Source organism: Alternaria triticimaculans (genome assembly GCF_023758025.1).
Source record: "Alternaria triticimaculans strain BMP 0046 chromosome Unknown scaffold_5, whole genome shotgun sequence".
Classification (NCBI taxonomy): Eukaryota; Fungi; Ascomycota; class Dothideomycetes; order Pleosporales; family Pleosporaceae; genus Alternaria; species Alternaria triticimaculans.
The window spans coordinates 427,371-441,737 of NW_026055962.1; the positions used below are offsets into that span (position 1 = coordinate 427,371).

Sequence of the window (14,367 nt, forward strand, 5' to 3'; positions counted from 1 at the left end):
TGGGCTATGTTTGGCGGCATTTCGGTGTGGACGCGGCAATTGCGCGTGTTTGTTAGACAAGTCGCACTTTCTCCATTCACTGTAGATGCTTGGTGACCCTCCATGGTTGTGGCGGTTAGCTGCACTCGTTATACACTATTAATCATTCTTACAAAGCTCGCTCACTATATCATGGTCGCTGTAAAAGAATCTCATTCGCTTTATAGGAGCGCGGACGACTTTGAAGCCATGTACGAGCGCGTCAGGAATCGTGCGCCCACTTTGGAGGGCGCTAAGGCCGGGTACCCAGCCGACGTCACCGATTCACCTCCGAGCTGTCCAACACAGCCCACGCCAACAAGCCCGCCGTACCAGTTTGACGATCTACTCGACGACCCCGAATACGACCGGATTAGCGACTTTGACGAGCTTGAGAACAGCCGCCTCATATACATCCGCGATCCGCAGGAGGTTCGTAGACGCGCAATGGCGGCCGACTTCAGCGAAGGGCGCCTGGAGACGTTTGTCGGCAGCCCGCAGAAAGAGCTGCCAGGCACACCAAACCAATATGTCTCGTACCTAGTAACTACAAAGGTGTGCCTCTTGCTGCAGCTCCACTATTCCTACGTGCTCGGGGTCTAACAAACATCCCCGCAGTCCGACTTCCAGTCCTTCCAGAAACCCGAATTCTCCGTCCGCCGCCGCTTCACAGACTTCGTCTTCCTCTGGAAACAGCTCTCGAAAGAGTACCCGCAATGCGCCGTCCCGCCGCTGCCCGACAAGCACAAGATGGAGTATGTGCGTGGAGACCGCTTTGGTCCGGACTTCATGCAGAGACGCGCCCACTCGCTGCACCGCTTCCTCAAGCGGATATCACTGCATCCAGTGCTACGGAGAGCGGCTCTGGTCATCAACTTCCTGGAGAGCCCGGACTGGAATCAACACATGAAGGGACGGTCATCAAGAGCTGCAAGCGGCTCCGACCAGGGCGGCGGCGGCTTCGTGGATGCTGTTACAGAAAGCCTCATCAACACCTTTAGCAAGATTCACAAGCCGGACCAGCGCTTCATCGAAGTTGTCGAGCGTGCGAACAAGCTCGGCGAGGATCTGAACAATGTGGAGAAGGTTACCGTCAAGGTAGCCAGGCGACAGGGTGATCTGGAGACCGACTACGCCGATCTAGCGACGCAGTGCCAAAAGCTGACGACTATGGAACCTGCAGTCGAAGGCAACCTGACATCCTTCGCTGCTTCTGTAAATGCCACCTCACAGGGGTTCAAGTCTATCCGCGACCACACAGACCAGAACTACCTCACTAGTCTGCGCGACATGGACGCATACATCCAAGCCGTCAAGACACTACTCCGCACACGAGAAGCCAAGCAGCTCGATTTCGAACAGCTGAGTGAGTACCTTGCCAAATCTGCCGCGGATCGGGATTCGTTGGCTAGCGCGACAGGGGCCGGCATGGGCGCGTCTGGCTTCCTGCGATCCAAGGTAGAAGACTTCCGGGGTATCGATCACGACCAAGCGCGCCGGCAACGGGTCCGCAAACTGGAGGTTGAGATTGAGCGACTCACGGGCGAAGTTGAGCTGGCGAAGAAAAACAGCGAGGCCTTTGACGAGCATACCGTCAAGGAGGTACAGGACTTTGAGCGCATCAAAGCGGTCGAATTTAAGGATACTCTGGGCGATCTCGCCGATGCGCATGTCGACTTCTTCCAGGGCACTATCGAGACGTGGGAGAAATTCCTGGAAGACATGCGCAGGGAGGAGGACCAGAGGAAGGCTGCTGCGGAATCATAGAACGATAACCGACGCGGACCTCCTTTGAAGGAACGACCGGCGCCCACGCCTGTTGATGCGCCGTCCGAGTTGAGGTACAGATTTGGAGTTTTTGAGTGAGTGAGCGGAAGGCAGGGTGAGCCTCCACATGACAAAGCTCAGTGTAAAGAGCTTGTACAGCAGTTTGTTCCGTTGGCATTTGTATGTAATGATAACCCATTGCGCATCAGTCTCAGACTAGCATCTCAAGTACTTTGTTTTTGTACTGTGTAATGCTCTCACCAGGCCGGGCTGTGATCTTCACGTGCAAGAGCGATTGGAGCCAAGCGATGACGTGCAATCTCGCATGGCACCAACCCTTGCAGATGGCTCTACCGAGCCGACGGACCCGTACCCTTTAGAAGTTTGACGCCCGCCAGAGCCATCCCGTTGTTCATCCCATCCCACAAGAGACAGGCGGCACCTGCAGCGCATATTCCCCGCTTCACCACATGGCCACGACCCTTATATAAATTAATCCGCCCCGCCAAACTCATGTCTCTCCCACACCCCGTCACACACAATCCCGCCATGCCGCCGAGCAAAGGTACGCCCCCTTGACGATCCACGGACGCGCATCTAGCTAACATGTTTAATTGCGCAGAAACCGCGAGGCATGAGTGCGTCTCCGAAGATGCGCTGCAACACCTCAGGACGTACAAATACTCGAGCGTCGACAAATCCTTCATCTCCCGCTACATCCTCAAGCATTACGTACGCACCCTGCACCCGCGCAATCGCAACGCGCCCTGACGTGAACATAGTGGAATGCCTTTGTCGAGCTGCTGCCGCTATGGCTGGCGCCGAACCTCGTCACGTTATTAGGCTTCTTCTTCATCCTGGGCAACGTTGTGCTGCTCGAGCTTTACATTCCGGATCTGGTCGGACCAGCGCCCTCATGGGTATACTACAGCTTCGCCTTTGGCATGTGGATGTAAGAAACACAACAGCACAAGGGAGTGAGGGCTGCGCTAATCCCTTGCAGGTACTCCACCATGGACAACGTCGACGGAAAGCAAGCGCGCCGAACCGGCACCTCGAGCCCGCTGGGAGAACTTTTTGAGTACGTGATAAACACAGCCCAATGCGCCAATATCACGATACTGATTGTGACGTAGCCATGGGATTGATTCTTTGAACTGCACTTTGGCCAGTCTCCTCGAGACGGCGGCTGTTGGATACGGCTCGACCAAGATTGGCGCCTTTACTGCGCTGATCCCTGTGCTGCCCATGTTCTTCTCGACGTGGGAGACCTACCACACCCATACGCTGTATTTGGGCTACTTCAACGGTCCTACAGGTACGTTAGCTGCTTGATTGGCGTGGACATTGCTGACTCCCCGCAGAGGGACTCATCCTTGCATGCACCTTCATCTGCATGTCCGGCTACTTCGGCCCAGAGATCTGGTCGAAACCCCTCGCGACCTACTTCCCATCCTACAAAGCAGAAATCGGCGACGTAACCCTTAAGGAACTCTGGGTACCCATCATCCTCTTCACCTTCTTCGCCGCCCACCTCCCCGCCTGCATCGTCAACGTAGCGAAAGCGCGTCGCTCCAGGAACGAGCCTCTGCTGCCCCTTCTCAAGGAATGGACACCGCTAGTCATCTTCGTCGTCTCCACCATGGCCTGGCTCGGATCGCCCTACTCGAAGCTCCTAGAAGACAACCACCTCGTCCTCTACTGCCTAACCATGTCCCTGGTATTCGGACGCATGACCACCAAAATCATTCTCGCGCATCTCACGCACCAGCCCTTCCCTTACTGGACCATCATGCTCGCTCCCATGATTGGAGGCGCCCTGCTCATCAACCACCCCTACTTCACCATCCCCGGTACGACATTCGGTCCCATCTCCGCTAGCTTTGAACTCTGGTACCTTCGCGCTTACTTCGTCTTCGCTGCTGTTGTGTATGGCAAGTGGGCGCATTTGGTTATTACAAGTATCTGCGATTACTTGGGTATCAACTGTCTTACTATTCCTAAGAAGACTAGTGAGAAGAATGGGAGGGCGAATGGGGTTGTCGATGGGAAGGGCCGAACCGACTAAATGTTCCTTGGCCCTGGACGAAAATCTGCGACACCACGACGAAAACCTTTCGACACGCATATACTGGGCGGCGCGTCTCCAATCAACTTTAGCGTTCATCCGCATCATATCGCAACGCATCGCAGCGCAAGCGATACTTCACGACTATCCGACAAAGACCGTACATTTGACGTTTTTGACGACCTGCTTTGGATATAAACATTTTTATTAAGCCTTGTAATTAGCAATGCTGGATCGTATGGTGCGATTCCAGCTTGTTCTCACTTATTCATCATCAGTAGACTTTTTAATCGCGTTTTCAACAACGTTTGCATAGACAGAGGAAGGAAGAAGAAGAGGTTGTACAAAGGGGGAGGGGAAGGGGAAGATGTAGAGCTTAGGCTCAAGAATAAAGTAATGGATCTGAAGATCTGAAGTTGAAGCTGTTCAATGTTCATTGCTCGATGAGTGTTTCCAGCTGATTTCACTTGAGGTGTTTGGAGCAAGCAAGCATGCGAAGCACACGTCTTATAGCTTTGCCACCTACCCATGTAGATGGGAATTGAATCGAACTTTCATGCCGATACACCTCGATACGTACGATGACACCCGTACCATATCACATATTCAAGTAGCTATCATCGGAGGCTGCTAACACTCCGCTCACCACACGAAACCGTCTCGACTCCCCTCTCCTCCGCCTCCCCGGCGAAATCAGAAATATCATCTACACCTACGCCTTCGCCGAACAATGCATCACCGTCTTCACTGTCTGGAAGTCACACTCTTCTCGCCTCCGCCTCCACGTAGAACCCTTCGGTTACCCGAAACCCCCATCTCAGCGGTATCCACTCCACCACCTATTCGCAAGAAGGACGGTGTGTCGACAAATACATGCCGAGACGGCCGGATTCATCTTGCGACTGAATACGTTCGGGTTCCAATTTATTCAGACTATCGCCTCTTTTGTCAGGGGCATACCGCGTGACTATGTCAATCGGGTTGAAAATATACGTTTGGATTTCCATCCCGCTGCGGTGACGGCGGGTCATGTCAAGGAGATGGGGAAGTATGGGCTGGATTGGATGAAGGGGCTGAAGAGGTGCGTTGTTCTTACGAGGGATAGAGGGGAGGGACGGGAGGGGGCTGACAGGGCGCTTTGGGGGAATTTGGGGTTGAGTGGGCGGGGGTGTGAGGTGGTGTTTGAGGAGGCGGAGGCGTGGAAATTGGATCCGGAGAGTGATAGCGATTGATGGAGATGACAGCGCTCTATATTTTCTTCCTAGCACAAGATGAACTCCCTCTCTGAAACATGTCCGTCCCGCTGCTGGTCTAAGATTTCTCCGTCCATGATTCCGTGAATGTAGCATTCTCCGACAACTTGATGGCAGTCTTCATTGCGCGGCCTTAAGACTACTGGCCAACGACAGCCGAGCAGAATAGCAACAACATCTCCTGGATGAGCTGCGTCTGGAGCCAAACCCACATAACCCGTTCTTGTCGTTATCAAAGCTCTGTGCTCTAAAAAACGTAGGATAGAACGCATTTCGCTGCCATAAGGCCCAACATCTACATCTTGCTCGTCGGATTTGGGAAAGAAGGTTTGAAATTTTTGGCCACCGATACAGAAGTCCTTGTTGTATCTTCTGAACTTGTCCCATCTCAAGAAGTGAATGGAACAAAAGAGGTTGAGCCATTCCGGATTCGAGAGGATGTTGTCGTGGGTGTCAGGACTTAAATCCCACGGGACTGCAAAGAGTAGCTCTGTCGGTATTACAGGATGTCCCATACGAAAGGACTCTTTTATTGCTTCTAGTGTTTGACCGTTGTATCTCTCCGATACAATACTTGATCGCGTAGCATGAGAATCCAGAGGTAGCTCGGCTGCGATACCATCGACTGTGTCGACTTCGAAGCCGCTGCACGCAAGAGAAGTTCGATTCTTTTCTTTCTCGATGAACCTGAATTGAGCAGGTATATCTCTGCTCGCTTGGTACTTTTGCACATAGTCGATGTGGTGGCCTTGGAATGGCTTCCTCCAGTCGGGTACCCATGATGGCCAGCCTTGCTCAACTGAGATATCTCCAAAGGCGATGAGGTCCAATCTTTTGGATGCATTGATAAAGGACTTCATAAAATTCGTGTAGACTTGCTGCACTGAAAACGAGTAGTTAGGTGTGACACCTGCGGAGATAGCAGGATCTAACAGGCCAAGTATGCTGTAAATCTTATCCCTCTTATCAGTTGCGTCGGCTCGACGAACAAGATCCAACAAAGACTCTTCGCCCATTTCAATATCTCTCTTGGGGGTGATACGTATGAGATTATATATGCGGTCAAACACGGCCCACGCACCGATGTGCAACTCGAGGCGGGTTTGATGGTTGATCTCCTCACAGACGTGTGATCTATTCCGACCCCAAAGGGCGCCCGACTGTATCATTTTCCTCGTCACTTTGAACTTCCCGCACAGAAAAAGAGTCGAATTGTGGTTCATTGCGAGCTCCTGGATGATCCAGCACCGGTTCCAATATGGCTTTTGTGTAACAGCGAAGAGGGCGGGCCATTTGTGAAGAGGCGGGTCGCTTGGAGGTCGCAATGCGTTCTCCTCATCATAACATAGATGATGCATTGCCTGAATTGCGGACCTGTCCATGAACTCCTCTTGACCTAGCCAAACTATCACAGCTCTAGCTCGACCGTATATCTCTTTCATGCGCTGGACCTGTACATTTCGCTCTTCGATATTTTCCTGGTCGATGCACAATGCATCTATCCAGTAGCGCATACCAGAAAGGGTCTCTTCCAAGCCTCGTAACGCTCTCAAGGCTTCTTCGAGATTGCGTGAAACGCTTTTGCGAACACCGTTTACGTAGATAATCTTTGTCTCGCCCGCATCACCCCATGTGTATGACAGGGCTTCGAATTCTCCCCAGTCATAACGAGAGCCGCTGCATTGAGGGGAGCTCCCATGTAGACCAGTATGTGCAGCCTTATCCAAAGGTACATCTTCAAGGGCTAAGTCTCGCAGATCTACAGCCTTGGTAAATCTGTCCCATGTTTTCGGAAACTTTTGACTCCGCGGGGAGTCTTGATGCCATTGTAAGTGGCGAGGGGTTCCTAGCGAGACGTTCCTGATAGAGCATCGAATGGTGTCTTCGGTTGAGACTGGGCTGGAAAGATTCAGAAACTTGAGGACACGAATCTCGTTATTCGTCTGGTCGAGAGGCTTATACCGCATTCTGTGTTTCGTCTCGTCGAGAGGCTTGTACCGCATCTTGTGTATACAGAAGGAGGTAAGAATGTGTAATGGTTAAGATACAAATTGATGTGGCTCTTGATAATATTGGGAAGTTTGTTGAAGTCGGATGCGCCGACGAAGCCAAACTTGTATTTGGGCATGTTAAAGCAGAGTAAGGCTTTTCAACATGCTGCTTTTCGCATGCCGTAGCCAAATCGCCTCTCCAAAGACGTAGAAACTTGGTTCTTTGCTATTCCGCTCACCGGTTGCCAAGGAAATGAGCGTGTTCGAGGAGAAAGGGGACTCATTGGCTCATATAGCTGTGGTGTGCATGAACCTCTCCGCACCTACCTATGGATAGGTCCCTCGACGCAGCAAACCCGTCATTATACAGCGAGAGGTGGCATCAACGTACCACTCACAGTCCAGCACATGGCTGAGCCTGGCGTCTGCATTGTTCATCACTCTCACCGGAACGCCATCTCTGTATGTAATCTCTGTATGTAATCTCTGTATGTAATCTCTGTATGTAATCTCTGTATGTAATCTCTGTATGTAATCTCTGTATGTAATCTCTGTATGTAATCTCATGGCGGGTGTAGAGAGATGAGACAGTTGGGAAATTCCGCGTATAATCTCTGGCAATCCGAGAAATGGTTTGAGCCGTGAATAAAGAAAGTCAGATATACTGTTGGACTGTGCAGACTTCAATGTTAGTGGGTGATGGCTCCAGCGCTCAGTGCTGGTGGGTTGAGTGAAGGTGAGCGCGGGGTAGGAACCTTGGAATTTCGTTTCGTTAGCGCGGAATCTGACTGCCCACATAATTTCTGTGCGGCAACAACGAGCGCCCAGCATTACCGCAACTTCACAACATGGCACCCGCATCACTACTGGACCTCGTGTCCGCGCTGCCCGACACTGCAGGATGGGGCCCGCCCGTTACCAGCGAGTCGATGCTCGACGGCGTGCCGTTCGCGCCTTACTCCAAGGCGGACAAGCTGGGGCGCATGGCCGACTGGACTGAGGGCAAGGACCGCGAGCGGGGAGGACGCCAGCAATACGGCAACCGCAACTACAGGGGTATGTTTGGTGATGGTGAAGGAGAAAGAAGATGGATACTAACAAGGCTTCATAGACCAGCAGGTATACGGCGCGAACCAGCAGACGAACCCCTTCGCCATCCAGGCCGCCGAAGAGGAGGCTACCTTCTCCGTCGTCGACAACACACGCACATCAGCACGCGGCCGAGGATTCGGACGAGGCGGCGGCACCGTCTTCCGTGGACGTGGAGGAGCGCGAGGTGGACAGGCGCAACGCGGCGGGCGGGGCACCTTCCAGCGTGTTGGTGGCCGTGGTGGAAATCAGTACGACAACCAGCGCGGTGGACGTGGCGGCAGGGGAGGACGTCGCTTTGGCTGGAGGGACGACAAGCCCCAGCGCAACCGTGATGCCTCCGTGCAGGTCAAGCCCGAATGGAACGTCATGGAGGAGATTGACTTCTCCCGTCTCAGCAAGCTCAACCTCGACACCCACGAGGGCGAGGACATCGACAACTACGGATTCCTCTACTACTACGACCGCAGCTACGACAAGCAGCCCGGTGCCAGGACCTCGGAGCGCAAACTCAACGTCCTCGACCGTGCCGCCTACAATGTCACCACCTCCAGCGATCCTATCCTGCAGGAGCTCGCCGACAAGGACGAGGGCACTGTATTCGCTACCGATGGTGTTCTTTCCATGCTCATGTGCGCCACCAAGTCGGTCTACTCCTGGGATTTGGTCTTCACCAAGCGGGGCAACAAGGTCTTCATCGACAAGCGCGATGGCTCAAGTCTGGACATGGTCACTGTCAACGAGAACGCCGCAGACGCGCCGCTTGAGATTTCCGAGGGCAACAAGGACTCTATCAACAGCCCTGGTGCTCTGATGCTGGAAGCCACACACATCAACAACATCTTCCCCCTCCAGGTCGTTACCGAGTCCGAGAGCCAGAAGGTCAGCATGCCCCACGAGCATCCCTTCTACAACGAGGAGGTCGAGACCGACCCACCAGCCTCCAAGGCCTACAGGTACCGCCGTTTCGATCTGTCTCTGGACAAGGACGAGGAGCCTCTGCACTTGGTTGTCCGGACCGAGTTGGACGCTGTTGTTAAGAACAACATCAACGGTGAGGACCAATACCTGACCATCAAGGCTCTGAACGAGTTCGACAACAAGGCACAAGGTGCCGGTGGAGCGCTCGATTGGAGGTCCAAGTTGGCCAGCCAGAGGGGTGCTGTCCTCGCCACTGAGATGAAGAACAACTCCTGCAAGCTTGCACGATGGACTACACAGAGTATCTTGGCCAAGGCCGACACCATGAAGCTTGGGTACGTTTTCCAATCTGTTACATCCGACTCAACTAATATGACTACAGTTTCGTCTCCCGTACCAACCCTAAGAACAACAACGACCACGTCATCCTTGGTGTCCTCACAGCCAAGCCCCGCGACTTCGCCGCCCAGATGGCACTCAACCTCAACAACGGATGGGCTATCGTCCGTACCATTGTTGACATGGTTCTTCGCATGGACGAGGGCAAATACGTCCTGGTCAAGGACCCCAACAAGTCTCTTCTCCGCCTCTACTCAGTACCGATGCACACTTTCGAGGAGGAGGATATCGAAGAGATGCAGGCCCCGAACGAGGATGATGAGGAGTAATTTTTGGGTCACAAAAAGGGATGCGGTTCTTTTCTTCAGCGATATCCGTAGGGATGGTTACATGATAGCATGCATGATAGACGACATACCATTGAATGACGACGCTGGACGATGCTGTCCTAAGCTGAAGTCTTGCCTTCTCTATGTGGAGTGATATGAATCTTGTATCTGTGACAATGTCTTCCAGCTGTCTAACTCCGTTACATGCTAACCGACAAGTATGGTGATGCGTTCGTGAGAAGGTGCACAGACCTCGCTTTGTACCTGCCAAGTCGCGTCAATGAACCGCTGAACCCTTCTTCGTCTACACTTGACCTCTTCCGTCCTCTCACGCAACAACAACCCGTGCGCGCCTTACTTGGATAGCTTGTGCATATATCTCTTACGATGGATTTTGAAAAGCTCAAGATCTACCTGTTCGTACTCAACTATGGACGATGAACACGAGCTTTTGGTACACATCTCCGCTCCGGCTACTCGACAAAACGACCAACTTTACCGCTCCTTGGCCGACGCTTATCTCGACTTTAGACCACATCGAAAAAACGTTGAGGAGACACCACAACACGATGTGTCGAGCCAAGTTGGTGCTTCCCGAGTGAGCGACCCTTCGCCACCAAACAAAGGAAATTCATTTCGCGAGTCCGTCAACACCTCCATCTTATCGACCAACAAAGATTCCTACGGCAGTTTCCCATCTCACTTATCGTCCGATGAATATCCCAAAAGATACGTCGGCGTGTCGTCTGACAATGTGGGAGAAGACGACTTTGCGCCAACGTCTAGTCGGCTTGCGCGGTTGGAACGTATCCATCAAAACTGGAAAGCGCAAGCAACTCCCAAGTCAAGCGCTGCTAGCAAACGGCGGTCTATAAAAGATGTTCTTAGCAGTCCTGAGGATGCTGATACAGCGTTTATTGAGGATACGCAAGCTGCGGTTCAAGCATTACAGAGTCAATTGCAGGATAGCTTTTCGATGACTTCCGCGAACACGTCCGGAGACGAGTCGGACGCTAGGGACGTCACGCAGGAGACTTCTTCGTCGCCTGCTATGCCAACGGAACCCACGATTGTCGCTACAGCAGAAGAGCCGGATGCGCCTAGCGCTACGTCTTCGCCCCAGGTACCTCTCGCAGATGTGAATCGTCGGGAAAGTACGCGCCTGGAGATAGGTAGCGATATATCAGAAGCCAAGACGCCTGCTTCCTCAGAAGTGCATCCCAAATCCAGCAGCGTCGTCCCAACTCAGCAAGAAAGCTTCCGCTCATCCGATGCGCCAAAGCCAGTTTCCCCATTAGCAGAAGACCAAGCCAGTGAGAACAACAAGGTGCAAGAAATCGACAATTCCGGTCCGCCCATAGACTTCACCGATTATCCGGAGATAGTTGAATCTCCACCACCAAAGATAGGTGTAGAGAGTCCGGAGGCGTGGCCTCGGCAGGTAACACCCTATCTGGAAGCCCTCAAGGAACAGTATCCAGGCAAGTTCAAACCAGTTGGAAAGTCACGCGATCCAGTGGGCAATGAAAGAGGCCATTGGCTCATTGACTTGTCGGCTTGGCCTGCGCAGGCTCAGAAGGACATTTGGGATGGCGTGTGTGAACCGCTGAAAGATGGCAGACTCGGCTGGGGCGCATATCTCTACAGAGAGAAGGGTACTTCTGAAACTCTTGGGATGGTGCAGCTGTTTAATTGGGGAGAGCTTGCAGAGCATATGTGGTTGTTGTTGTGGGTTTGCTCTAAGGGGAAGATAGCCGGCGCAGGTCTCAAGTGGAAGGCCGGCCGTGACGTGGTCTTGGTGATGGCATGAACGAATCTTGAATAACGGACATAATGTACGATCTTGGATAATCTATCATCTGCTGCATGCACAAAGTCAAGTCAAATGTTCTGTTCACCCCAATTTTTAGATGGAGGTTTAGTGAAAGTAAATTACCGAATAGCGCCTTTACGCGACCGACATAACCGTCCTGCACGCGTGAAACATGGATGCCAAGCGACACGTCTGGGGTCGCTGACCCCCAAACATGTTGAGCACCGTAGCGGCGCAACGTTTCTTTTCCACCTAGCTATGTAATATATCGCCTGAAGACGCGATCATGTCTTCGCAACCGCACAACGAATCGCAACGGGTGCCTAGCTCCGATGCTGGCACCGACGAGCGCACCCTGTACGACCACACCTCCGATGATGAGGGCTACGATGGCAGACCTTCCGGCGAACTTGACGAACGCGATCACGACATTCTAGATTCAGAAGACGAGCGCGAGAGGCTTCTTACGCAGAAAGATGGCGGTAAGGGCTTATTGGGGCGCAGAGCCTCCAGCGTCAAGGTCGGAAAGTGGGATAAGAAGAAGGAGATGAAGGAGCGCAGGAAAGGCGGCAGTGAAGAGTCGAGCGCGCTCATGTACGAAATGGAAGAGGGCATTGGCGCTTCCAGTACAAGTTTCCGATCGGGAAGAAGTTCATTGAGCGATGAACAGCGGTTACTTGCGAGCGAGTCGCAGAGGAAGGTGCGTAGAGTCTACGGGCGCGCGGATGAAGCTAACAGATTGAAGGTACGCAGGAAGAGTCTATACCGCCGGATAGCCATATACGTATCCATCATCGTCCTCTTCGTCGTTCTCCTCGCAGCCACGTACAATCTCTCCACGCCCAAAGATGTCAAAGAAGCAGCAGCCATGCTCTCCAATGGCACGTCACTCTTTGCGCCGACGACAATCCTCATATCCCTCGACGGCTTCCGCGCCGACTTCCTATACCGAAATCTTACACCTACGCTCAACCAATTCGTAGCAGAGGGCATATCGCCAAAGTACATGATGCCCAGCTTTCCCAGTGTCACATTCCCGAATCACTACACGATGGCCACGGGGATGTATCCCGAAGCGCATGGCGTTGTAGGAAACACATTCTGGGACCCAGAGCTCGAGCAGGAGTTCTACTACACGGATCCAAAGCGCAGTTTACAACCGCACTGGTGGGGCGGCGAACCTCTCTGGGTGACAGCCGAGAAGCAAGGAGTCAGAACAGCAGTCCACATGTGGCCAGGTTCCGAAGCGCATATCCTGAACCAAGAGATTGCCTATATCGACAAGTACAATGGCTCGGAAGTCTTGCCTACAAAGGTCGACCGCATAATGGAACTCCTCGATCTCCCTGGTCCCAAAGACATCGGCGCGAGCGCAAACACACCGCGACCTCAGCTTATCGCAGCATACGTCCCCGACGTAGACGGCGACGGCCACCGCTTCGGACCCAACAGCACTGAGATTCGCAAGACGATCGCCAATGCCGACACAATGATGGCAGGTATCCTAGCCGGTCTCCACGCGCGCAACCTTACAAATATTGTCAACGTAATCGTCGTCTCAGACCACGGCATGGCCACCACAGACAAAACACGTCTGGTTCAACTAGAGGACCTCATCGACCCCGCCGAGCTCTCACACACAGACGGCTGGCCGCTCTACGGTCTGCGTCCTAAAGACCCGGCTTCGCTCCATCGTCTTTACAACCAGCTCTTAGAACGTACGAAAGACAACCCGAATCTTGACGTCTATCTGCGGGATGAGAATATGCCGGAGCGCTACCACTTTAGCAAAAACGACAGGATTGCTCCGCTGTGGATCGTACCAAAAACAGGCTGGGCGATTGTAACGAAAGACGAGTTTAACGTTGAAGTGGGCAAGAAGACGGGTGAGGAGTATCATCCGAAGGGACTCCATGGATACGATCATGAACATCCGCTTATGAGGGCTGTTTTCATTGCAAGAGGTCCTGCGTTTCCGCATGAAGCTGGAAGCAGGATGGAACCTTTCCGTAAGTTTCGAACATATTCGTATACATACACACAAAGGAAGCGAGCTAACACCACCCGCTCAGAAAACATCGAACTCTACAACATAGTCTGCGACTCCATCGGTCTCAACCCCGCGCCTAACAACGGTACTTTACGCTTGCCGTTGAAACCAGTCGGTCTCCACTCCGACGATGACTCGGTCTCTGGCAACGAAAAAGAAACACCCGAGGATCCTGTGTCTTCATACACACTCTCGTCCTCCACCGCCCTCCCTTCTTCCCTCTCATCACAATCCAACCTCGCCTCCATGCCCGCAACAGACATGAACTCCCTCTCCAGTATCGCGGCGTCAGCGTCTGGATTGGAAGACACGAGCCCGAGTTTGGAGGATGTGCCCAGTAGGCCTACGCCGCTGACAGGGAGTGGTGGGAAAGACGAGTTGAAAGATGGTGAGAAAAGTGATGGGAAAGAAGGGGAGAAGGGAGAGGGAGATAAGAAGGAAAGCTGGTGGGAATGGCTGACGCATAAAGCGGATGGGGTAAAGGATTGGGTGGATGAATTTATTCATGATCATGTTCCGCAGGATGGAAAGGATGAGGGGAAGAAAGATGGGTAGAGAGATTTGAGTGAGATGTGGGATTTGGCGTTCTCTTTGGGGTTGGTATAGACGGAGCGTTTCTTTTGGCAAGGACTTTGCTGGGGTCTTGTGTGATAGATTTCCGATTCAGCAGTTTGATTCTAGATATTTGATAGTAGTTGGACAGAATGATACCCAATCCTTTCTTCGCCA

General features: G+C 52.8%; 4 protein-coding genes across 4 annotated transcripts; all 4 read left to right on the forward strand.

Annotated features, from left to right (window-relative positions):
* Nucleotides 1-171: 171 nt before the first annotated feature.
* On the forward strand, nt 172-1,785 carry J4E78_004467 (uncharacterized protein; the record flags this gene model as incomplete). The annotated part of the gene is made up of 2 exons (XM_049365096.1): nt 172-573; nt 637-1,785. The coding sequence occupies 2 exons, from the start codon at nt 172-174 to the stop codon at nt 1,783-1,785; spliced, it is 1,551 nt and encodes a 516-aa protein (XP_049222897.1).
* Nucleotides 1,786-2,334: 549 nt separating this feature from the next.
* Nucleotides 2,335-3,853, forward strand: J4E78_004468 (uncharacterized protein; the record flags this gene model as incomplete). Its single annotated transcript, XM_049365097.1, has 6 exons — nt 2,335-2,350; nt 2,408-2,517; nt 2,568-2,737; nt 2,789-2,866; nt 2,958-3,103; nt 3,150-3,853. The coding sequence occupies 6 exons, from the start codon at nt 2,335-2,337 to the stop codon at nt 3,851-3,853; spliced, it is 1,224 nt and encodes a 407-aa protein (XP_049222898.1).
* Nucleotides 3,854-7,945: 4,092 nt separating this feature from the next.
* J4E78_004469 (uncharacterized protein) lies at nt 7,946-9,775 on the forward strand (the record flags this gene model as incomplete). Its single annotated transcript, XM_049365098.1, has 3 exons — nt 7,946-8,153; nt 8,209-9,442; nt 9,490-9,775. 3 exons carry the CDS (start codon nt 7,946-7,948, stop codon nt 9,773-9,775), a joined length of 1,728 nt encoding a protein of 575 aa, XP_049222899.1.
* A 2,099-nt stretch (nt 9,776-11,874) lies between these two features.
* Nucleotides 11,875-14,193, forward strand: J4E78_004470 (uncharacterized protein; the record flags this gene model as incomplete). Its single annotated transcript, XM_049365099.1, has 3 exons — nt 11,875-12,288; nt 12,334-13,597; nt 13,661-14,193. 3 exons carry the CDS (start codon nt 11,875-11,877, stop codon nt 14,191-14,193), a joined length of 2,211 nt encoding a protein of 736 aa, XP_049222900.1.
* Between the last annotated feature and the right edge of the window lie 174 nt (nt 14,194-14,367).